Source organism: Glandiceps talaboti, chromosome 18 (genome assembly GCF_964340395.1).
Source record: "Glandiceps talaboti chromosome 18, keGlaTala1.1, whole genome shotgun sequence".
Taxonomy (NCBI): domain Eukaryota; kingdom Metazoa; phylum Hemichordata; class Enteropneusta; family Spengelidae; genus Glandiceps; species Glandiceps talaboti.
The window spans coordinates 6,734,558-6,760,953 of NC_135566.1; the positions used below are offsets into that span (position 1 = coordinate 6,734,558).

General features: G+C 37.2%; 4 protein-coding genes across 5 annotated transcripts; all 4 read right to left on the reverse strand.

Moving 5' to 3' along the window:
* Positions 1 to 545: 545 nt before the first annotated feature.
* Positions 546 to 4,256, reverse strand: LOC144449309 (sodium-dependent glucose transporter 1B-like). The gene is made up of 3 exons (XM_078139827.1): positions 4,041 to 4,256; positions 2,502 to 2,787; positions 546 to 2,229 (listed from the first exon to the last, which is right to left on the reverse strand). Exons 1-3 carry the CDS (start codon positions 4,254 to 4,256, stop codon positions 932 to 934), a joined length of 1,800 nt encoding a protein of 599 aa, XP_077995953.1. The 3' UTR covers positions 546 to 931.
* A 2,323-nt stretch (positions 4,257 to 6,579) lies between these two features.
* On the reverse strand, positions 6,580 to 9,603 carry LOC144449310 (sodium-dependent glucose transporter 1A-like). The gene is made up of 3 exons (XM_078139828.1): positions 9,412 to 9,603; positions 8,406 to 8,691; positions 6,580 to 7,889 (listed from the first exon to the last, which is right to left on the reverse strand). The coding sequence occupies exons 1-3, from the start codon at positions 9,601 to 9,603 to the stop codon at positions 6,580 to 6,582; spliced, it is 1,788 nt and encodes a 595-aa protein (XP_077995954.1).
* Positions 9,604 to 12,508: 2,905 nt separating this feature from the next.
* LOC144449461 (sodium-dependent glucose transporter 1A-like) lies at positions 12,509 to 17,223 on the reverse strand. 2 transcript variants are annotated; one of them, XM_078139995.1, is made up of 4 exons: positions 17,120 to 17,223; positions 15,372 to 15,555; positions 14,847 to 15,132; positions 12,509 to 14,109 (listed from the first exon to the last, which is right to left on the reverse strand). In XM_078139995.1, the coding sequence occupies exons 1-4, from the start codon at positions 17,140 to 17,142 to the stop codon at positions 12,698 to 12,700; spliced, it is 1,905 nt and encodes a 634-aa protein (XP_077996121.1). In that variant the 5' UTR covers positions 17,143 to 17,223; the 3' UTR covers positions 12,509 to 12,697. The 2 variants fall into 2 exon arrangements, with proteins under 2 accessions (XP_077996121.1, XP_077996122.1); XM_078139996.1 differs by having other exon boundaries at positions 15,372 to 15,549; positions 17,120 to 17,161.
* Positions 17,224 to 20,268: 3,045 nt separating this feature from the next.
* LOC144449311 (sodium-dependent glucose transporter 1A-like) lies at positions 20,269 to 23,054 on the reverse strand. Its single transcript, XM_078139829.1, has 3 exons — positions 22,899 to 23,054; positions 22,363 to 22,648; positions 20,269 to 21,680 (listed from the first exon to the last, which is right to left on the reverse strand). The coding sequence occupies exons 1-3, from the start codon at positions 23,052 to 23,054 to the stop codon at positions 20,269 to 20,271; spliced, it is 1,854 nt and encodes a 617-aa protein (XP_077995955.1).
* Between the last annotated feature and the right edge of the window lie 3,342 nt (positions 23,055 to 26,396).

Consider the following 26,396-nt stretch of genomic DNA (forward strand, 5'->3'; position numbering starts at 1 on the left):
TTCCATTTGCACCTAGTGAATTAAATCATTGTGACTAACTCGTAGCTCGATATGCCTGTCAACATCACATCACTTGCTTTGCACCTGGATCACCCATTAATCACATAAATTGATTTTTAGATGTGTTTTAGATCCCACCGTACCGGCAGAGGGCTATATTCCAGTATCTACACATATGTTTATAAACTTAAGTCAGACATTGACCTCGACCTTGACCTTCATCTTCAATGTCACTTCAGTAGCAATTGCTATAAATACTTAGCAATGGCATGTTTTGTATGTAGCCTGCACACTCGAACCAGAGGTAAGGAAGCCTTCAGTAATTACAAGGGTGTCATAACTCCATCTTTTCCATTCCATTGGTATGAAGTCATTTCCCTCTTTTTCTAATACATACATTCTATGACTGACTTGTTCAGGCGTGTTCTGACCTGGAGAACTTTAGCTTTTTCCATACAATAGAAAGCAAGTACTGCTGTTAAAAGTTAAAATCGGTTTAGAAAAAGAACCCCAGATTTTCAATTCATCACTTTATTACATGGCACCTTGTAGGGGAAAGATATTTTTCAAAGAGCAAAAAAAAACATTAAACAAACAAAGAACAATTTTTTGTAAAGAAAGAAAGAACAGAACGTAAACAATAAATTTAACAAAAACAACTTTTTGACAAATATGGCCAACTTTAAGCCCCTGTGGTTGACAACAAGATTCTGCTTCACACCCTACACATGGATAATTACAATAAGAAAACAAGTAAACAGGCCAACATTCTCTTTATAATTCAACCCTTCAACCCAGAAGCTTTAAGTACATGTACAGTGTTAATTAAGGTACCGAAGATTACATTAAAAGTCTTTGACATATACAGAAGATATAGGAGAATGTTAAGTCAATCTTTGCATCCACTTTTCATTCAGTTTGTCGATGTCAATTAGACTGTCTCCTCATCATTGCAAATATCAATATCAACTGCCTTCTCCTCCACAGAATCAAGTTTGTACCTTTCTCCATGCTTTGAGGCGAACGCTTGCATGCATATAAATGAAGCAGTTGCCCCAACAGCTAACGCCAACACTGTGTACATTAGAACATCAATTCCGAAGGCAGTCATCATAAACCCCATGACAAACGGGAGAAGGGAGTCTGAAGAAGATGCTGCCACAACAATAGCCGCTGTTGTTTTGCCTGTGAGTTTGATATATATTTCTGTCCAAGATAACATTGAGGGGTAAGCAGATGCCATGGAGATACCAAGAAGTATAGAGGCTAGCCAGAGGATTTCAATACTCTTATTACCAAACACTGCGAGTAATGATGATGATATTAACATACCAATGACATCCATGGTCAGCATAGTCCTCGGGGTTATTTTAATTGTCAAGAATATGGCAACGAATCGAAAGGCTGCGTAACTTCCCCAAAACGCTGAATTGAGATACGCAGCTGATACAGGGGTAAAAGGCAAGTCGGATTTCATGGCAAAGCTATAGAGGAAACCTCCATAAAGCGTTTCAAATCCTAAGTATATGAAAGTGAAAGCACACACTATCAGAAGAAGAATCACACGAAATCTCCTTGCACCAGGGTTGGCAACATGTTCAGGACTTTCCGCTGTTTCATCTGTGCTTTTCGTCTGGTGTCTTTCCAAGCAACATTTGCGATTTCCGCAACAGAAGGCAATGAAAAATAGAATTGAAACTAAAAGGTTGTAAATGGAAACGATGGTATATGGTATCCAAATTTTCAGTTGTACTTCCGTGTAACCACTTTCACTAGAATCGGCAAACTCTAAGTAGGTTTCAGCCGAGGCGTTTACATCCTTGATGAGTCCATGGTAATCCGTCGAAACAGACATTTTAGGGAGGGAAAGCAAAGAATGTTCACTTATATTTTCGGAGACTTCTTGCGAAATTCCATAGACGTTCTGCGTTGGTTCCATTTTTGGTCGTATATGATACTTGCCTGTGTTTAGCAGATAACTGAGTGAGTCAGACTCTCGCTGAACTGAAGTTCCATTGTCTGAATAAAGGAATGGTAGTGTTTGTGTAGAATAACTAGAGACTGTTGGTGTAAGTGAAATGTTTGTTGGCGATGCCTCTGGTGAGACCATCAAAAAAGGTCCGGTAAACAACGGAGATACGGCAGCTCCGAAAGCGAAACAGAAATGAACGGCTTGCATGTACGGACCTGACTTATTGCCCCATACATTAACAACCAATACATTGCCGCCTGCAAAGAAATACATTAAAACACGATTATAACATTTCGAATATCATATAAATGAAATTTTGTATTCACAGTTATATACACAATCCATGGTATCATGATAATTTAGCACACACGACCTAGCGATCAAAACAGCCAATTAGGCAATATCTTAGATATGCTAGCTTCAAATGTCACATAGTTTGGTATGATTAATTTGCCATGTATGATAGCAATAGAGTTTTACTCTCCTGTTAGTCTCTGAAAGGAAGATACTCGACTTGCTATATACTTACCTGTGTCAACTGATCCCTTGGTTAAACCCCATATGGTGGAGATAAGTATCAAAATACCCAATATTGAAAACCAAGGTAGCAGAGCCCCAACAATAGCCAGGGACACCATGTTCAGCCCAAGCACCAACTCCCTGTTAAATCGGTCAGCGCAGACGCCGCCAAACACGGATCCCAGAAGATATCCAGCACCACTCGTAGTAAGGGCAATGCTTACTGATTTGAAGCTAGATTGCACTTGAAATTGAAGATCTAGCAGTGTTGTTCCCAAAAGCATTGATGCCATCCCCTATGATTCAAATATGAATAGTTAAATGACTATTAACAAGACGGACGTATTTTAAATGAAGCATAAACGAGATTTCAGAAAAAAATATTTGTCAAGCCAGACAATATGTAAACGTAGGAATAGTAGTAAAAACAAGTATTCTGCATGTGAAGACATAGTCTACCCAATACCCATGTGCGGTTAATTGGTGCCCAAGATATATAAGTCCTACAATGCATAAGTATAAGATAATAGTTAACACATAGCTGTGTCTATGCTTAACATAAACTGTGATGTGAATTTACCTAAATTCACTACAGGAGACAATTGAAGTCAACTATATGTATACTGAGTCCACAATATTGATATATGAGCTTAGTATGACACAAAGTCAGACTGACTTGACAACCTGTTTCTCACAACTTTAAACTTTATGGCTTTAAGCTTTATTTTGCAAATTACTATTTGAGCCTAGAGACTGATAGTCAAGGTCAAAGGTCGGTTTACACAGAAATCTAAAAGTATTGATGGACACTTTAATTGTACCTATACATGAAAAACTTCAAATGTTTGTATGCTAACTTATTACTGATAATACAGGTGTAGACAATTCCATGGTGACTTTATGAATGAAGCTCCTATTTGACCTTGGAGATGAATGTCAAGGTCCAAGTTTACCTCTGACAGTGTGGGTGTAAACACTTGAATTGAGTCTCAGTATGTTCAACTTGTTGAGATATGGCAGAGACACATTTTGACTATTTGACCTTGAACATAAAAGTCAAGGTCAAAGTCATAGAAAGCTAACAACTGGTAATGTGGAGTTGACACTTGAATGGTGTCTATGTGTATTAAACATTTGGAGGTATGGGGCAATATGTGTATTTTAGAACAAATACTGCTACTGTTTTGTCATAGTATAGGTTAAGGTCATGAAATTAAGTGATATGCATATGTACTCTATAGTGATTGATACTGTACCAGGTTTGGTTGAAATTGAGTTGTGGGTGTCTGAGATGAGGCTGACAACTGACAGATGCACACACCTCATGGACTGACGGACGGATGGACAGACAGACAGACAGACAGACAGACAGACAGACAGACAGACAGACAGACAGACAGACAAGACAAACAGACAGACAGACAGACAGACAGACAGACTGGCTGACTGACGACAGACAGACAGACAGACAGACAGACAGACAGACAGACAGACAGACAGACAGACAGACATGGGTCATTCGTATAGCTCCCTCCAGGCGTTGTCTTACCAAACCAAAAAATGCCATGCCAACTAAAAGCGTTAAAAGCGTTTTGAATCTTCGCAATTTCTTAACATCATCGTCGTCCTTCAGAATAACGTTGTTTGTTAATAGGTTTCTTCCGACCTCTGGTTCATGGAGTTGTCGACTTCGTTCGTCTTTAACACATGTGCCTAAGTTACCAGTGGTTATCAGTGGACGGTCCTTGTATTCAACATCTGCCATGTTTTAAATGTGTACTGTGAACACAATATACAAACAATTCAATCAGAAAATAATGCAAAGTCAGGTAATACTAAGAGCCGAGGTAAAATGTGACAGCCCTATTTACCTTTGCCCCTAAAGTAAAGCCCTCCCCCAAGAACAGATTTGTAAGATTGCCACCCCCCCCCCTTGTAATTACTGGGGGATCCCTAATGTTTATAAAGGAGCAAAGTGCACTTCCGGGCAAACTGATACGGACGTATATGTTGATATCTGTAGGGTACGTAGCAGCAATTCACAATCCCTAGTTCGGAAAATGGAACACAACAGACGGTGTTACAGTGTCATGAAACAAGATACATTTTGATAAAATGATGCTCGACGATTATATATGCGTCTGCTTAATACCATCAGAATGGACTTACCCGTGCAGTGAAGATACCATGAGTTAAACTCACACATTTATAATCACTGTGTGCGCCATGTGTCAGCTCACTGAGCAACTTACCGAGCTTGTCGTGTAGCGTTTAGCCGAGCAACGTACAATATATGGAGTTTTGGGTCAACCTTTCATCAGCAACCAGCTGTCAAATAGCAGGAGGCGTGTACTTACAGTTGATCCAGTTTTTGCGGACTGGTCACCTCTTTACATGTAATTGTTGGTTGGTTATTTACTCTCCTTCATGTCTGCCCTCATCAGTCTAGTGATATCCGTGCACCGATCTCAAGATCTCTGTGTTTACGAGATGATTCGATATCACGTGAAGCATCTAGACTACGTACATATCGTCCACGTGCTATATCATATGTTTCTTTTATATAACACTTTGCAACATCAATTAGCTAGACTGAAACCAACAAGCATAAAATAGTTTCCATACTTGATGATTATACGATCTCTTGATGGCCAATGGCATTAGCTAAACACACATGTTATATTTGAGAACTCGTGTATTATGCAAACATAAATGGGGTTACTTGTATTTCAATGATTTCATCCGAACGTCCCAATAAATGATCTTGACAGACAGACAGACAGACAGACAGACAGACAGACAGACAGACAGACAGACAGACAGACAGTCAGACAGTCAGTCAGTCAGTCAGTCAGTCAGTCAGTCAGTCAGACAGACAGACAGACAGACAGACAGACAGACAGACAGACATACAGACAGACAGACAGACAGACAGACAGACAGACAGACAGACAGACAGACAGACAGACACACACACACACACACACACACACACACATCACAAGACAGCCATACAGAGGGAGAGTCAGACACAGCCAGGCAGCCACAGAGAGAAACAGTACGTGTGTACAACACAACCGATGACTTTATTTGAGATTCGTCTTTCACTTTTCAAACTGGATTTGTGTACGTATAAATAAGTATAATCAAAAGTACGTGGCTTACATTGTTTAGAATATTTCTTCATTGATCGATCCATTTTGATATTCACTGATACAATGTAGATCTATTGATCCAGTGATCAAAAGGATGGATGGAGGGTTGACAGAATGCTTGATCGATTGCTTAGTTGATTGGTTGGTTGGTTGGTTGGTTGGTTATTGAAATCGATTAGTTAATATAATATTATATGCGTGAGCACTTTTAACATGAAATGATAAGAGTGTATCTTTATCATTTTATTCCTTTGGTGTCTTGTGTATATCACAGACAAGTAAGTTACTTGTCCGTGTGTATATGTAATAATCTAATCTATCACACAGGATCAAATCTATATTATTTTCTGAGCAATCAACACTGCTTGGCATGGCATAGCTCCATAGGCACTCTTGATAATTGACAACATCTGATATCACTATTATTGTGGTAAAAGTGGTCTGTGATATATCGAAGAACACCTGACAACATTGTACTGTAAAGTCTTTAGGCGAAATAAACCACGCAGAGTTGGTCAGTTTAAGTAATAACTAGCGGAGCATGCACTTAAATAGTTACGTTAAAATCGTAGTAGTACTTGATCATAAATGAAAATATGGATTAAGTTAACATCTTGATAAATACGTTTCGGACTTAAAAGTCACCGATACTTTATTCAAACTCATTCTCAGTTAAAATAAAAAAATATTAATCACTGGTCACCATGCAAATCTTTTAAGTAGAGGTCAAAATGATAAAAAACTAAGGCATTTTTTATCCAATAAGGCCGCTAAATACTATGTTACTTCAATAGGAAAATATGTGTAAAAAATCGAAAACAAGACGAATTTCGTTGATTATTTTAAAAAGATGAACAAGTTTGATTTTCAGTTAAATGTGTTCCTGAGACGCATTGTACAGATAAACGCTAACTTGTATAACTCCCTGCATTTTCATGCTTCATTTTCTCTTCTTTTCCCCTGACGTGAGGCAATAATTTGCATAATGATATAAACAAGAATATTAACAACGCAGAGGACAACGAGTAGGTAAGCGAGGGTGCCATATCCATACGCAGTGAAAAGTTCTCCCAGCACTGCGGGCAATATAATCGAGGATGACGAGCAGGCGACTAAAAATATAGACGTAGCCTTTCCCGTCAATCTGATGTATTGTTCGGTCCAAGATACCCCGGATGCAAACATGGACCCCATGAATATACCAAGGAGAGCGGCTGACAGCCATAGAACCCATGCGATGGTTCTTCCAAACGCTGCCAGCAAGACAGTGGAGAACAACATACCTGCAAGGTCAATTAGAAGCATTGTCTGAGGTGAAAGAAAAGCGGCACAGAAAATACCCATACAACGAGATGCAGCAAAACATCCCCAGAATATAGAATTCAGGTAACTACCCATTTCTTTTGTAAAACCAAGACCTAAATTCATGGTGAAACTATACAGGAAGCTCCCAATAGACCTCTCTTGTCCAGCATACGAGAAGTAAAATGCAAACATTAAAACGAGAAGGACTCTTCTGAAAACTTTACTTTCTTTTGGAGTAGTAATTTCAATTTCCTTTCCAATCTCTTTGCTCCTCCCGATTCTAATTTTTCGAGGCCCATTAAAATACAAGATCAAGAAGCAGCATCCAACCGTTATGTTACATATGGAAATGATCGTGTACAGAATCCAAAGTTTAGAAGCCTGTGAAGTTGTTATAATGTTATCTTGAGTTGTGTATCTGTAGTTCTCTGCTGTACTATCATTGTGTTTGTCATGCTCAGTACTCAATTCTATGGTTCGGTATTCTGTATTTTCTTGTTGTATTACTTTGATTGGAGGAACTGCCCCACTGATATTTCCTGGTGTAATGCTCTTGGGTTTGGTATGTCTGTCTGTATGACTCTTCGCAGAACCTAGCAAGCTCTCGTTTAAATTTGTGAATAACCCATCTTCATTGATATTTCTCGGAGTCAAGTCTAACGTGTATGATTGCGTAGAAATGGCCTGTCGCAAGTTGTCATCTCCATAAGTCGTTGTCGTATTATTAAATCGAGAAGGAAATTCCGTTGCTGCATTTGTATAGTTCGCGAGTAATGTAACTTCCGCGAGTAATGTAACTTCAGTAGAGTTAAGCGGTGTTAAGAACGGACCCGCTATTAATGGACTAACAGTAGCACCTACAGCAAAAGAAAAATGAAGTGCCTGCATATATTGGCCAGACCTTTTCCTCCACAGATTTACGCAGACGACATTCCCACCTGAAAAAGAGAGGTGGTTTTATTTATTCAATGTTAAGAGTATAATTTTTTGTTCTGAATGTATCAAGACATTTAATTAGTCGGTTTCCCACCCTCAGAAATAGGGGAGAGAGAGAGAGAGAGAGAGAGAGAGAGAGAGAGAGAGAGAGAGAGAGAGAGAGAGAGAGAGAGGGGGGGGGGGGGAGGTAGAGTCTGTTGCATACACTAGCCTAGTATTCCTCTCGACCGTGTATTTGAAATGGAAAACGGCCAACGAAAGCATGTGAGTAAGAGGTTGGGAATAAAGATCCAGCCTGAATAGCTGAGTAGGTAAAATATATCCATTATATCTAATTCTGTAGAGAGTATCTTCCATTGTCGCTTTGCAATAGAAAGAGCTTAATTGAACTGACTTAGCTATCTACCCATGATGACTCAATAAAAAATTGACATAATTATTTCTCGAAAACTGAATGGATATACGATGATGACATTTGCTTACTAAAATGCCATTCCATTGTGGAATTATTTCCATACCTGTATCTGCGCATCCATCAACCAACCCTGCCAGTCCTGAAACTACGAGCAATGGTGCTAAGGAGTTACACCATGGAAGGAACCATCCGAATATCCCTAACCCTACAAGAGATGTTGCCATCACCAGGTTGTTTTCAAAATTGTCAAAGCATATCCCTCCTATTATCGAACCCAGTAGGAAACCTAGACTGCTGGCAGCGATCAGGAAAGCTATTCGGTCAACACTTAATCCAGTGTTCCGCTGAAAGTCAGGAAGACTTGGTCCTATTGCAGCAACATACATTCCCTACAGTGGAAAAAACGAAAGTGTTACTTCTGAACTGTTCCTGTAAAGATTATTGCGCTGAAGTCAATGAAATTAATAATACACCATTACAACTTTTGGCGCAACTTTGAATCACGATTTCATGTGAGGAAAGCCAACCTAAATGAACATTATATTTTGCCACATCTACTTGGTATACATGACTTGACTCCTGCTGAAGTATACATTAATCATTCAGTTCTCCAAACTTCAAAAAGTTGGTCATCGATGTATCTTAATGACTGCAACCTTGAACTTATTGTCCAAGTGTCGTCAATCCCAAGTAGTTCTTGTTTAGATCAATGCCACCATGAACATGAACCAACTATTTCTTAGCGAGTCCATGAACTATACATCGCGACGAAAACAAACAATATAATATGTCTTCATAAATTATTTAAAATCCGATTGTATAAAGTTTACGATAAAATGTAAACTTTGCGTTGTCATGCACTGCTTAACATGATAGCTAGGCGCCTTGCAACATTATACTCATATTCATTGTATGTTCACATTGCATGGCATCGAATCACTTCATATAGCATAACATTGCCAATAGTGTCCTATGCATTACACTGAACGGACATCACATCAACCCACAGCGTTATTTTTTCACATCTTGTAGTCAAAACCCTCGCCCTTGCCTTGATAATTAGTAATACATTTTAACACAAACACGGTAAAAATGTAAATGAACCATACCAAACCAAAGAAAGCTATATATAACAATACGGTTGTCAACTTCTTATATTTAGGAGAAAGTTCTTGTGACGTGGCTTGGTTCTTTGCAATGGTTTGGTCAGTGATCAGGTCATTATTATTTTGTTCTCCGTCTATGTCACCAGTCACTTTATGATAGGAGATTTTGTCACTGTGCTCTGCCTTTCGTTCCATCTTATCTCCAAGTTACCGTGTCTTGAGAAAGTAATATATCGTCTCAAACAAAAACTGTAATAAATTTGTAGTAAATTTACTATTTACATGTGGTTCACTGTGTAGTAAAATGTCAAAACACAAACACAGACAGACAAACAAACAAACAAACAAACAAACAAACAAACACAAACACAAACACAAACACAAACACAAACACAAACACAAACACAAAAAATAAAATTTCCTAAGTATATTTCTACAATAGAAGTCGAGACATTCAGTTACAAGCTGAGTAATATTACGACAAATGGTCTTTGAAATTTTACAGTGCCTAGGCGTTGATACAACGGTATTGTCGCCTTTCTTTTCCATTAGGTGTAGCACAATTTATCAAACAAACAGATGCTTATAACTTCATAAAATATTGTTTCAACTGCAGTATAACAGGTGTAGTACTTGGTAGAGTAAGAGTCTTGTAATGAAGGAATGGTCAGCGTATACATGTACATAAATTAACATCGACATGTCACAAGGTCCTGATATCATAGTCCAATATAATATGCGGTCTGCAGGGCAAAGGTTAGTTTACTCTCCAACTACTATAAGCTAAAATCGTTTAGATGCACATTCAATGACGAACGATTATATCTTTCAATATGACCTTATTGGAACGTAATCTATGTAGAATGACCTTAAATACATTTGTTTGCTCGTCACTAAAACCACACACACTGTCTATGGGGTCTACAGTGAATCAACTTCATGCATTCTATTCCTAAAACTTATATCGTTATAGATCTTCTTGTTTATAAAGTAATAGCTTACCCTAAAGTTTGACCACGATCATTACTGAACTTTACCCTTATCGCAAAGTTTGTGAACCATTTCCCGTCTCCTTGCAGTTCAGTTTGTGGATTACTGAAAGCTTTCGTTGACCATGTAGTGGGTGGGTTGTGGCTACCTTATTAGCATTTCTAGATAACGTCAATATTGGTCATGTGATCAATATTTGGCCTTCAGACATCAATATATGAACGAGCTGCCTATCATATGCATATTGATTCTGATATTTACGGACAGTACGCATGACAGGACTGGTTGGCTCGATTAAGGTACAGGGCACACATTACAGGGGGGGGTGTCACCATTTTCCATGCAAGTGCTTTGGTTAGGGTCACTATTTTTTGATCATTTCCAAGCACCAATCATTTCCATGCACCAATGAAATTATGAAAACACTGCCCCTCCCCTATAATTTTTGTCTAGTCTCCAAATGGGAATGTCATAGGTATTTTCTGTTTAATTACTAAATTTGTTATTTGTTTTCCTGGCATTGAAACTCTGGACTTTAATGTATAATGTAAAATGATATCACTATTGCAGTATAGTATTATATTATATATGTCGTATTTTATTATAATTCCAGCTACAAATACAGAAATTGAAATACATAAATGCTGACATCCAGGGTTTTTATAAAACAAACATCACGTCTGGAAGGGCAAAGTATTCGGTATTATACTGTTGCGGATGACGGAACACAATCCAAGTTTGACGTGACTCACAGGGGCCAGCGAGCATGTAATTAATTGATTGATCGATTTATTGATTGGTTGATTGATTATTTGGGTTTGTAATAAAAACTGCACTCAGTCCAACTACAAAAGGGATGCACCATGGACTTGATGGAAAATAGATTGGGTTTGATAAAAGCACAAGTCCGGTTGTCTATAGTTGAAAATTGGAGAAAGCATAAAATGGGAAAGATAAATGAGATAAAATGACAACCCGTAATGTCCAAGCTATCATTTAAAAAATGTGTAGAATGGAAGTAACATGATGCTAGTAAAAAAAAAAATTAAACTTACAAAATCTGGCCTGGCATATAAGCCTAGTCCCACGGATGGTAAAGGGCGACTGACACAAAAGATGTTAATTAAAAGTGCTCCCTGTGACAAGCAAAATACTATATGAAAAGACTCCCTAGAAATGTGAAAATAAACACAAATCCTTTTAATTTATGCCGTTGGGAAATAGAGTATTAAGCTCAGTTATTTTAAGTTCCAGTTGTTTTCTAATAGTCTTTCTTGGAAAATACTTTGCATAAAGCAGTTAATTGAAAATGGCTTGAGGCGTGACATGTACTATTAAAGTGTACAGCAACCAAAGTGTCTTTATGTGACTTGATACTATATAAGTGTTCGTATATACGTTTGCGTAGTTCTCGCTTGGTTTCTCCAATATGATTACATTTTTTGCACGTGATGACATAGATCAAGTTCCGTGTAGAGCATGTCATTTTACCTGTGATAGGACGGGATTTGTCTGTGAGATTGTTGAAGATAATTCCGTTTTCTGGGGCGTATTTTTTGCTTTTTATTGGCTAAAACCAATTTCCCGAGTTGATTGGTTTTGTACAACAACCCAGCTGAGAGATCATGTCACGTCAATTATTCCACAAAGGCCATTTGCATATGTAAAGTCACTCTTCTGTAATCAACGTACCTGTCAATCTTCTTTACGTATGCAAAGCCTTGTACATAAACATTCAGGCATTGAAACCATATAAAACACACATCGCGTTAGAGTTCATGTCATTTTTTCCTTTCAAATTTATTTGTGGATAAAATAAACGATTTTCAAATACTCTTTTAACCAAATAATGGAACATACCATGAAGCTTCATAATGAGTAAAATAAAAAGGCCAAAATTCGCCAACGAACCTGCATCTCATCCTTAAGTTGATGTCAGTTTCTGCATCCACTATTTCTCCTGAGACTTCACACAGTTTTTGCGATTTTGATATTTTTTTCTCGAATAAGTAAAACAGAATTAGGATCACCAGTGAAAAACTAAACAGAGTCGGGTAACCGGAACCAAACAATTACTTCTTTTATTGTCTTTTGAAGTGTTAGCAGCTTAAATAGTTATGATACATAGCATGAAAATCCCTACCAACAGCCTCTTTATAAGGAGCAAAAGTTCTATTTTGTAGAAAGTTATTCGTTCCTTAAAACAAAGGAAATAAATGTAGCCAGCATACAATACCAAAATCCAACTGGGAAAACAATAGCTTAAATAAACTATGATTTAACAAATTTATATTTGATGTTATAGATTTTCAGATACAGCCCCTGTATTGCTCCCCTTAGGAGAAAAAGGATCTTCGACATTATTTACCATTTCTTCATCTTCCGTAGATTTAATATATCTTTTGCCGTGTCGGGAAGCAACTATTTGCATAATGATATACATGACCACACTGCCAAGACTCATGGCTAACGTCATATACAACAGTGTGTCGTAACCATAAACAACTATAAGTTGACCCAGAACCAGTGGTAAAACGACGCCTGTTACAGACTTAGATACCATAAAGACAGATGTCGATTTGCCTGTTAGATGAATATATTTTTCAGACCAAGATATCCCGGACGGAAATATCGTAGCAAAAGAGATGCCAAACAGTCCAGTAGCAAACCATAGTACCTCGATAATATCTGAACCAAATATCACGAGAAGACAACTAGAAATATTCACACCAATTAAGTCGATTATTGTCATGTACCTTGGTGACAAAAATACGGCACAAACGATACCAAAACCTCGACCAGCAGCAAAACATCCCCAAAATAACGCATTCAAATAACTTGCTGATTCTTTGCTTAACCCATGACTCGAGTGAATAGCATAACTATACACAAAACTACCGTAAATAATTTCAGAAGAAAAGAAAATATATAGCGCAAGTAATGCCAGAAGACACACTTTGAAACTGTTATTCTCCTTCAGTCGTAATTTTTTACCTTTCAATGCAGCTTTGTCTCTTTTGGTTTTCAAGATTCTTAGATTTCGAGGACCATTCAGAAATAACCAAAGAAAAGGGAATGTTAACAGAAGAAAGTAAACAGATATAAGTGTGTATGGAACCCAAAGCGTTGATTTTCTTTCATATTCGTTGGTCGAGTTCTGATAAAACTGGTCATCTGTTTCATCTGGAATTGTTGCTGTGAAGTTTCGTTCTATTATGTTTTCAGTCTCATCGTTTCCATCAGGATCAAAAGCATAGGCTTGATCTGAAGGGGATACAGGAGGAGATATGTCCATGGTAACGTTCCTTGCAGCAATATCTCTCCTAAACTCAATGTCTTTATGTATTCGATTATGCAAAAGGTCTAGAAGTGCTCTTCTGTCATTCAATTCACCTTCGAGGTCTGCGTAGAGTTCCCGAGTGTCATCCAAATCGATGGAACGTTTCCCCTGTTGCAGAGATTCCATAGGATCGATGTAATTATAAGTTGTCATCGAACTATTCATTATTGGTGAATATGTGGAATTGATTACACTCATATTTGTGTGATTATTAGGTGTAGGAGAGGGTGTAATAAGTACATTTGCCGGAGTTAAAAAAGGACCAGCTATCAGAGGACTTGCAGTTGCCCCCAACGCAAAAACGAAATGAAGTGCCTGCATGTACAACCCAGAGTCGTTCCTCCATATATCAACGCAAACGGTGTTCCCTCCTAGAAGGAAAATAAACACAGGTTATTATAGAGTGTTTAACTGAGGAGAAACTGTGACTGAAGTAACTCAATCTATCTATTAGGACTATAGGTGCACACAGTATATGATAATGTCGATGGTATTATATAACCTACATCACCAGCAATTACTTGCGATTTCAGAGAAACATTTGTTGATCTTTTGCCTTCACTGAGTATCGTATAACGGGCCATTGCATGATTGAGTCAGCACTCATGAATATTTAGTGTGCAACCATGAATACATTATTTCTGCTGACCCCTGGTGTGATAGCCAACTCAAGATATAACCTACAAAGACACAAGGTCAAGTTGATGTTTCTCTGAAATTGTAAGTGATTTAAGGTGATGTAAAATCATAAAATGACTCTTCACAATCCAAATAGTTTATCTCTATTTCCTTGAGTGGTGTTCTCTTTTAAATGTAATTATTGTTTCACTCTGGGATAATATTGTGGGTAATGTAGTTCAAAAGAAGTCTAGGGGGTCCATCTCTGTCTGATAGTATGCTTATTTTGTATTGAATATACGTATGTTGTGTGGGATTATAAACAATGTTATGTAACCTGGCATTTTTTGTTTTTTGATTAAACCAGAAAGCTAAGTTTAGTGTTGTCAGAATCAAAATGGCCAGCATATATGATACATGCAGTTAGAGAACAGCAACATTGAAAACACAAAAATGTTCATAATTCATAGTTCACAAGGCATGGAAATACCTGTATTAAGAACACCAGCTGCAAGTCCATATAAATTTGAAACCAGTACAAGAACTGCCAGGGAGTTACACCAGGGAAATAAAAACATGACAACACCAGAGGCAAGGACGGCTAGTGCCAGCAATAGGTGGTTGTTGAATTTTTCGACTAATATGCCTCCTAGAATAGAGCCAATGGCAAATCCAACACTGGCAGTGGTAAATATTAACGTGATGCGGTCAACGTTCTCACCAGTGTTTAACTGAAAGTCCGGAAGACTAGGTCCAATTACACCCGTTCGCAATCCCTGAAAAGAATGTTAACATAGTCTGTTGGTTTTGTTTCTGTTGTTGTTTTTACATTCCTTGCTGTAGCATTAACGTAGATATCATTACAAAACTGGATTGGCAGTTATTAAATATATAATATTTATTTGTTCAACTGTTAACACCTAGATAGTATTAAACATAATGTCATTACTGTAACATGTCTTCAATATACACTGTCGTTTGGAATAAAAGATGAATGTAATGAACGGTATCTTACCAAGCCAAAAAATGCAAGATAAAGCAGCATGGTCATCCATAGTCGACGACGATGACTTCTGTTAGCTTCTCGCACTTCAATAGCTTGATTCGTCATCAAATTCCTCTGGTTTGATTTATCCTTCATCCAATCACCGCCCAGTTCCTCTGTAGCCATTTCATTCTCTTCTATGGCCCCTCTAGATCTTTGAAAAAGTTTATATAGAGAAGAGTGGTTACGTTTTGTTGTTAAAGAGTTACAGGGCCCCTGTAAAGACACTCTTTTCATTGCAATTAATCTATTGATTGACTAGTAAGTCAGATGGAAGGATGTTACATTATTTCTATACAAGAGGTAGATAACTCTTTTTCTATATTGTTGATATCTTCATTCCATACTTTTTGTCCAGTCATAAACTTCACATTAGGAAGCAAGATGCATTGATAAAGTTGTTACTCCGTATACATAGCATGGATGTATGTAGCATTGATAAACACACACACACACACACACACACACACACACACACACACACATACCTACATACATACACTGTTTTACTCCTTTTAGACCCACTGTGACTTCTCTAATCACAGCACACCTGACAATTAAGTCACTACATGGTTGTCAGCATGCAACAATTGACATGGTATCTAACCCTAACTGTAGCCCCAACACTATCCTTAACCGATGTGGCAGCAGTGGGATACGAAATGCAAAAAAAGACAATATATGACTCTCACCCTCCCCTAATTCCCCTGCCCCCCTTAACTACTGAAGGCTCCCTAAAGGCCAGGAGAGGAAGAAGCCTAGGACTGGTTGGGAAATGTTACATCGTGATCTGGGAAATAAAAGGGAGAACCATTTGATTTCTGGGGAGGAGGATTGGGGGGGGGTTGTCGGCAGGTGAAGGAGAAAACAAATATTTTATCCCGTAATGGCTTGAGAAAAAAATTGTTCCAACAGACAGAAGTAAAAAAAAATTGTTTTTATGTGCTGAAATCAGCAAAATTTTCTCTGGAGGCGTAACATCTAAGGCGGCACTAATATTTTCAGTATTCGTGAGCAAGCCCTGTGTTTTTTTCATACTCTGACGTGAATCAACTTATAAAGTTACCCTAGAATGTATTGCATGGAATGAGGTAGTAAACCGAGTCACAATATATGCAACACCTCCAATAGACATGTTTGTGAAAGCAGCCTCAGCTCATAACAAAAGTCTGGTTTAAACTCATTGCACACAATGTTTTCACTGCAATGACAGACCCTTGAAAACATATGTCAGGGCTTATGTTGCAATAAGCATTGATGCAATCAGTGAACCAGTGACATGTAGGTATAGTTATGAACCGCACATTACAAAACTGGTAACCGAGAAAAAGATTGCATTGCTTCTGTATATGGAAAACATAATTTCATGAAGGACTGACAACAGAAAAAACATGCTGTCACAGTGATAGGGAAAAAATGTGCTGCCATACCCACTTCCTCCCCCCTGAAATCAAATGGTTCTCCCCTAAACTGGCGAATCATACATTTTGGTCTGGTAGCTAGAGCTATTCATGGGTGCTCGTGTGTTCTCAGTACGAGGGTGTACTGTACAGTTGTATTGGCGTTCGCTTATTGTTATATTTAGAAAAAACTATATTAAGCGACACTAGTTGTCAATATGGTCGCCGTCTTTCTGGGGATATTACACCAATGGCACTGTCCCGATGTGTGCATGGTTTATGTATTACAGATATGATCTCCCTTAACAACAATCTTACCGTTTACACGTCACAGGCCACATTCGAACAGAGTTAGGGTGTTTTGGGTACAATGTCGACGTGCCACTCCATGACTGCTTTTCCACGGGTCATGTTGAGGTCGCTGCTACAAGTCACTCAGAAAATATTCATTTAACCCCACGTAAAATCAGGCGCCACCACCGACAATTCAGAGCTTGTTTCTAAGGTCTTTTCTGAACTGTTAGTGCAACTTGTGTATCAAAGGGTGTCATATGTTGCACATTTACTGTTACTTAGAGGAAAATCGCCAACAATTTGTATAGTGGTGTGTCACCACCGACAATTCAGGTTGTAGGTCTTTGTCTGTCTAAAGTCAGGGATGCATATTATCATTCGTATTGGTAATTACATTGCAGTTCTTTGACAAACTGTGCCCACCTTTCGACTATCTAATATATTACAGATATGGTTTCATACAACATAATTCCTACCTTGTATACGTTGTAGTCCACATTTAGAGTTCAAAGTTTTGGTAAACAGTTTAATTCGTCGACGTCAGCAGACTCTCAAGACCCTAATAATTCATAATGATCTAATGGCTTGTATTTGAGGTCATTCAGAAGGTAACAGTCATCCCTTTGTGAGGGAGGCTCCACCAACGCACGACAAGAGTTTATTTCCTAATGACTGAGGTACACCATCAGAATTCATTTCAGAATTAGGATAGAATGAGTACAGTTGAATACTACATGTTGTTGTTTGTATTTACACTAGTTCATTGAATATGTAAAGGAAGACTATGATTCTGTATTCGCTAAAAATAGACACCTTGTCCATTTTTTCAACCATTCCCACTCTTTACTGGTATTATTTAGGTGCACCCAAACAGTATATCATATCAAATCATTTCCTAGTTGCAAATGATTTAAAAATACTTTTCGAATCTCAAGCAGGTTTTCGTAAAGGATACTCTAAGATTGATAAAACTTTTACTTTACAAGCCATTCTAACAAAATACACAATAAGACGAAAAGGTCGTTCTTATTGTTTATTTATTGATATTAGTAAAGCCTTCCACAATGTTAATCATCAGTTTCCTTTAGATAGATTAATGTCTTATGGGCTTCATGGCAATTCCTTACAGCTATTGAAATCAATGTATAGACAATCGTGTTCATGTGTTGGGACAAGTCAGGGTCTAACTGATTATTTTGACTGTTCAAAGGGTACAAGACAAGGTTGCATGCTAAGTCTACCGTTATTTAGACTCTTTATCAATGAACTTGTTAAATATATGAACAATACAGATTGTGTTAGTGTGCATATCAACCCAGAAACAAGTTTATATATGCATATGTATGCCGATGACATTGTTGACTGTGCAGATCTACCTATTTACTTTCAGAGACAATTACATAAATTAAAACAATTCTGTGATGACATGGATATGGCTATAAATTTGAATAAAATTAAATTTATGGTTTTCAGAAGGGAAGGACCACTTAAAACAGTGAAGTATGGTTCTGAGGAAAGCATAAAGTCGACGTCGTTCCGTTTTATAAATATTTGGGCATTTTTACACCCAAATCAAATTGGTCGGAAACCAAGAAAAGTCAAGCATCACAGGTCAAAAAGGTGTTATTTCAATTGAAGCCTCTAATAAGGAAATTATTAATAGATGGTTTGCCTTTTTCGTGTGCCTTTAAGATATTTGACACATTGTGGTACCAATTTTACGTTATAGTAGTGAGATCTGGGGATATAAAATTTCTAACCTTATAGAACAAGTGCAAACTGAATTTTGTAAGTTTTTGCTTGGTGTAAGCCCTAGACAAGTGATTCTGCTGGTCTTGCTTGGTGAATATGGGCGCACCCCCCCCCCCCCCCATTTTATATGAAACGCTGTATATCATATTGGTCAAGAATTCTTTAAATTGAAAATACCAGGTATCCTAAATTATGTTACAAGATGTTACTGGAATTAGATAATAATGGCAGAATTACTTGGTTGACTAGAATTAAATTTTTACTTTTGCGTTATGGTTTTGAAGAAGTCTGGCTAAATCAAGGTGTAAGTGCACCAGAAGCTTTTATTTCTATTTTCACACAAAAAGTCAATAATTATTTCTTCCAAGAATGGCATGATAGTATAAATTCACTTCTAAGTTAAGGAGTTATTGTAATTTTAAGACACTTTTAGAATCTGAGCTTTATTTGGATTGTATTAATATTCATAAATTTAAGGTTGCCTTAGCACGATTTAGATGTTCATCGCATGATCTGTGTATTGAGACCGGAAGACGGGATTGGATAAATTTGCAGGATAGACTTTGCAAATTTTGGTCAATCAAAAACCATAGTTTTATTGAAAACCAGTATCATTTTCTGTTTATTCTTTATGATTTGTATACTCCTCTGATTTATGGCAGGTAAAAACCCTCACCACCTAAGACAACTTGCAATGTATATCTATAAGGCATTTAGATTGAGAGAAAACTTTACCATTTCATAAGTTATGTTTATTCTTGACATGTTTTCGGTTGTATACTTTCATTCCATGTACGTGTGCAATTATTATACTTTTTGACTTGCTTTATTTGTTCGTAACTGTATTTTGGGCCAATGGCCTCTAGAAACCACATAAAACACACATCGCGTTAGAGATCATGTCATTTTTTCCTTTCAAATTTATTGATGGAAAAAAAACGATTTTCAAAAACTCTTTTAACCAAATGATGGAACATACCATGTAGCTTCATAATGAATAAAATAAAAAGGCCAAAATTCGCCAACGAACCTGCATCTCATCCTTAAATTGATGTCAGTTTCTGCATCCACTATTTCTCCTGAAACTTCACACAATTTTTGCGATTTAAATATTTTTTCTCGAATAAGTAAAAACGAATTAGGATCACCAGTGAAAAACTAGACGGGATCGGGTAACCGGAACTAACTTCTTTAAGGCCTATTGAATTGTTATCAGCTTAAATAAATATGATACATAGTATGAAAATCCCTACCAACAGCCTCTATATGAAGAGCAAAAGTTCTAATTTGTAGAAAACTTTCATTATTCGTTGTTTAAAACAAAATAAATATATGTAGCCAGCATACAATACCAAAATCAAACTGGGAAAACAATAGCTTAAATAAAGTGTCGTCACATTTATCAAAATTTAGATTTGTTGTTATAGATTTTCAGATACACCCTCTGTATTGCTCCCCTTATGAGAAAAAGGGTCTTCGACATTATTTACGATTTCTTCATCTTCCGTAGAATTAATATATCTTTTGCCGTGTCGGGAAGCAAATATTTGCATAATGATATATATAACCACACTGCCAAGACTCATGGCTAATGTCATATACAGCAGTGTGTCGTAACCATATACAACTATAAGTTGACCCAGAACCAGTGGTAAAACGACGCCAGTTACAGCTGTAGATACCAGAAAGACAGACATCGATTTGCCTGTTAGATGAATATATTTTTCAGACCAAGATATCCCGGATGGAAATATCGTAGCAAAAGAGATACCGAGCAGTCCAGTAGCAAACCAAAGTACCTCAATAATATCTGAACCAAATATCATGAGAAGACAACTAGAAATATTCACACCAATTAAGTCAATTATTGTCATGTACCTTGGTGACAAAAATACGGCACAAACGATACCAAAACCTCGACCAGCAGCAAAACATCCCCAAAATAATGCATTCAAATAACTTGCTGATTCTTTGCTTAACCCATGACTCGAGTGAATAGCATAACTATACACAAAACCACCGTAAACAATTTCAGAAGAAAAGAAAGAATACAGAGCAAGTAATGTCAGAAGAAACACTTTGAAACTCTTACTCTCCTTCTGTCGTAATTTTTTACCTTTCAATGCAGCATCGTCTCTTTTGGCTTTCGAGATTCTTAGATTTCGAGGACCATTCAGAAATAACCTAAGAAAAGGAATTGTTAATATAAGGTGGTAAACAGATATAAGAGTGTATGGAACCCAAAGCGTTGATTTTCTTTCATGTTCGTTGGCAGAGCTCTGGTAAAACTGGTTATCTGTTTCATCTGGAATTGTTGCGGTGAAGTTTCGATCTATTTTGTTTTTAGTCTCTTCGTTTCCGTCAGGACCGAAAGCATAGTCTTGATCTGAAGGGGATACAGGAGGAGATATGTCAATGGTAACGTTCCTTGCAGCAATATCTCTCCTAAACTCAATGTTTTTATCTATTCGATTATGCAAAAGGTCTAGAAGTGTTCTTCTGTCATCCAGTTCACCTTCGAGGTCTGCGTAGAGTTCCTGAGTGTCGTCCAAATCGACGGAAGGTTTCCCCTGTTGCAGAGATTCCATAGGATCGATGTAATTATAAGTTGTCATCGAACTATTCATTATTTGTGAATATGTGGAATTGATTACACTCATATTTGTGTGATTATTAGGTGTAGGAGAGGGTGTAATAAGTACATTTGCTGGAGTTAAAAAGGGACCAGCTATCAGAGGACTCGCAGTTGCCCCTAACGCAAAGACGAAATGAAGTGCCTGCATGTACAACCCAGATTCGTTCCTCCATATATCAACACAAACGGTGTTTCCTCCTTGAAGAAAAAGAAGGAAAATAAACACAGGTTATTATAGAGTGTTTAACTGAAGAGAAACTATGACTGAAGTAACTCAATCTATCTATTAGGACTATAGGTGAACACAGTATATGATAATGTCGGTGGTATTATATAACCTACATCATTCCGATTTCAGAGAAACATTTGTTGATCTTGTGCTTTCACAGAGTATCTTATAACGGGCCATTGCATGATGGGAGTCAGCAGAAATAATATATTCATGTTGCACAATGAATATTCATAACATATATTTTACACTGAAGGGAATATGTACTCACCATTTATGAATATTTAAATGATTTAAGGTGGTGTAAAATCATAAAATGAATCTTCAGAACCCATATAGTTTATCTTTATTTCCTTGAGTGGTGTTCTCTCTTAAATGTAATTATTGTTTCACTCTGGGATACTATTGTGGGTAATATATTCAGAAGAGGTCTAGGGGGTCCATCTCTGCCTGATAGTATGCTTATTTTGTATTTGAATATAGGTATGTTGTGTGGGATTATGTGATGTAACCTGGCATTTTTTTATTAAAACAGAAATCTAAGTTTGCCAGAATAAAATGGCCAGCATATATGATACATGCAGTTAGAGAACAACAACATTGAAAACACAAAAATGTTCATAATTCATAGTTCATAAGGCATGGAAATACCTGTATCAAGAACACCAGCTGCAACTCCATATACATTTGCAACCAGTACAAGAACTGCCAGGGAGTTACACCAGGGAAATAGAAACACTACAATACCAGAGGCAAGGACAGCCAGTGCCAGCAATAGGTGGTTGTTGAATTTTTCGACTAATATGCCTCCTAGAATAGAGCCAATGGCAAATCCAACACTGGCAGTGGTAAATGTTAACGAGATGCGGTCAACGTTCTCACCAGTGTTTAACTGAAAGTCTGGAAGACTAGGTCCAATTACACCTATTCTCAATCCCTGAAAAGAATGTTAACATAGTCTGTTGGTTTTGTGTCTCTTGTTGTTTTTACATTGCTTGCTGTAGCATTAACGTAGATATCAAAATTACACATCTTGTTTGGACTGGCAGTTATCAAATATATAATATTTGGTTGTTTCAACTGTTTACAGATAAACAGCATTAAACATGTCATTACTGTAATATGTCTTCAATATACACTATCGTTTTGGAATAAAAGATAAATGCTTGTAATGAACAGTATCTTACCAATCCAAAAAATGACAGATAAAGCAGCATGGTCATCCATAGTCGACGACGATGACTTCTGTTAGCTTCTCGCACTTCAATAGCTTGATTCGTCATCAAATCCCTCTGGTTTGATTTATCCTTCATCCAATCACCGCCCAGTTCCTCTGTAGCCATTTCATTCTCTTCTAGGGCCCTTCTAGATCTTTGAAAAACTTTATATAGAGACGAATAGTTAATTTTTGTTGTTTTGTTGTTAAAGAACTCCTGTAAAGACACCCTTTTGCTGGCTATTAATCTATTGATTGACTTGTAAGTCAGTTGGAAGGATGTTACATTATTTCTCTACAAGATCTAGAGGTAGATCACTCTTTTTCTGTTCTTTAAATCTTTAATCAAAACTTTTTGTCCATTCATAAACTTCACATTAAGAAGCAAGATGCATTGATAAAGTTATTACTCCCTGTATGTACATGTATGTAACATTGATAAACACACACACACACACACACACTGTTTTACTCCTTTTAGACCTACTGTGACTTCTCTAATCACAGCACACCTGACAATTAATTCACTACATGGTTGTCAGCATGCAACAATTGACATGGCATCTAACCCTAACTGTAGCCCCAACACTATCCTTAACCGATGTGGCAGCAGTGGGATACGAAATGCAAAAAAAGACAATATATGACTCAAAGGAAAATATCACCCTCCCCTAATTCCCCTGCCCCCCCCTCTTAACTACTGAATGCTCCCTAAAGGCCAGAAGAGGAAGAACTAGTTCAAGACTAGGACTGGTTGAGAAATGTTACATCGTGATCTGGGAAATAAAGGGAGAACAGTTTGATTTCTGGGGGAGGAGGATTGGGGGGGGGGATTTGTCGGCAGGTGAAGGAGAAAACAAAATAATTTGATTCCGTAATGGCTTGAGAGAGAAAATATTCCAACAGACAGAAGTAAAAAAAAAATATTTGCGATGTGCTGAAATGAAGAAAATTTGGGTATCCGATTCTCTCATTTTCTCTGGAGGCGCAACATCTAAAGGCGGCGCTAATATTTTCAATATTCGTTAGCAAGCCCTGTGTTTTTTTCCAGCATTTATGATATGTATAAGGCTGCTTTTACAAAAAACTTGTTTGGGGGAGGGGTGACTCCTCACACATGGGAAATTAACCTTTTAATGGTTGGTCAGCCTTTTTCAACAATAACAACAACAACAAACACACCAAAGTTATTAAGAAATTAATACAAATAACAAACATTTTGATATTAAAATCCTTCAAATTGCACATGCGAAATAATACATCAATGTAAGGGTTGAATGGCACTTGTTCTTTTTGGTCCAAAAAATACCAGTATCTTAAATGTGTAGAAATCAGCTTCAAAGTTGAACATATCCAGGACCAGAATTATTGTAAATTAGCCATTTCCTCTGCTTTGTGCAAAAAATCAGTTTCAACAAACATATCAAAATGCATTTAGAGCAAAAGCTCTCCGATTCCAATGATTGCATGCACTATCACAACACAAGGAATATATGTCATATTTATCAGCTCTTTCTATCTGATCACATAGCTTTTACTAATGTGGTATACGGATATGCTTTACGGTATACTGCATGTTTCAAATTCCTTTTCCACTTTACTGAAAACATTTCATTTAATATGACCATGCATCCTTCCATTGTTCCTAAGTAATATCTAACTATTTCATGTAAACTGATGTTTGTACATAGCATAGAATACAAATATGGATGCAACATTTTATATATTAAGACAACTCTCAGAAGTTTTAAAAACAAAGTATATCTCAGCCTGCTGCCAAAGTAGAATATTAATGATAAAGAGTTAATTGAGAGGAACATGCAACAAATGGAGTGGTTGACAAATATCAACAACTCTGTAAAGCATCCTTGTAAAATTCCTCTCCTATTGACATAACTATAACTTAACAAATTGATATAAACTCTAAGGCATGCTAGATACTTTCTAGTAATGGTGAGTTGAACACCAGCTGCTAAATGTGTAACAAATAATATTTGGCAAGTTAACTATCATAGAGAAAAAAAAGAAATAAACTTTTTTATTCTAAACTTTGCATATAAATATAAGTAGGGTGTACTGTACAGTTGTGTTGGCGTTCGCTTATTGTTAGGATTATATTTAGAAAGAACGAAAAGCGACACGAGTTGTCAATACGGGCGCCGTCTTTCTGGGGATATTACACTAATGGCACTGTCCCGTTGTGTGCAAGGTTTATGTATTACGGATACTAGTATCTTACCTTGTACACGTCACAGGCCACATTCCAACAGAGTTAGGGTCTTTTGGATACAATGCGGACGTGCCACTTCATGATCGATTTTCCACGGGTCATGTTGAGGTCGCTGCTATGAGTCACTCAGAAAATAATCCCACGTAAAATCAGGCGCCACCACCGACAATTCAGAGCTTGTTTCTAAGGTCTTTTCTGAACTGTTAGTGCAACTTGTGTATCAAAGGGTGTCATTTGTTGCACATTTGCTGTCACTTAGAGGAAAATCGTCAACAATTTGTATAGTGGTGTGTCACCACCGACCAAATTTCATTTCAGGTTGTAGGTCTTTGTCTGTCTAAAGTCAGGGATGCATATTATCATTCGTATTGGTAATTACATTACAGTTCTTTGACAAACTGTGCCCACCTTTCGACTATCTAATATATTACAGACATGGTTTCATACAACATAATTCCTACCTTGTACACGTTGTAGTCCACATTTAGAGTTAAGAGTTTTGGTACACAGTTTACTTCGTCGACGTCAGCAGACTCTCAAGCTTAAGACCCTAATAAATCATAATGATCTCAAGGCTTGTATTTGAGGTCATTCAGAATGTAATGTCATCCTTTGTGAGGGAGGCTCCAATAGAGTTATATACTGTTGTCGTTTGTATTTACACTAGTTCATTGAATATGTAAAGGAAGACTTCTAGTCTACGATTCTGTATTCACTGAAAATAGACACCTTGTCCCTTTAATTTGTACTGATAATGTCGGTAAGGCCTAATAAAAATTGTGTGGTTCAGATTACGCTCAATTTTAGGTGGGTAGGTAGATTTTTCATTGTATTTTATTATACTTCTTTTTCATGTGTGAGTGTCTAGTTCAGGTTTTCCACCGTTTTCCAAATACTCTCTGTGTAATTGGTTTCTTTTCATCCCATGTACAGCCATTGCAGATTCGAAGAACAGTTCTATATTGTCTTTTTAAGTTGATGTCAGTTTCTGCATCCGCTATTTCTCCTGAGACTTCACAATTTTAACGATTTCAATATTTTTTCTCATATAGGTAAACAAGAACTGAACCAGTGAAACATTAGGTGGGGTCGGGTGACTGGAACCAAACAATTATTTCTTTTAGGCTATTGAAGTGTTATCAGCTTAAATAATTATGACACATAGCATGAAAACCCCCACCAACAGCCTCTATATAAGGAGCAAAAGTTCTAATTTGTAGAAAACTTTCATTATTCGTT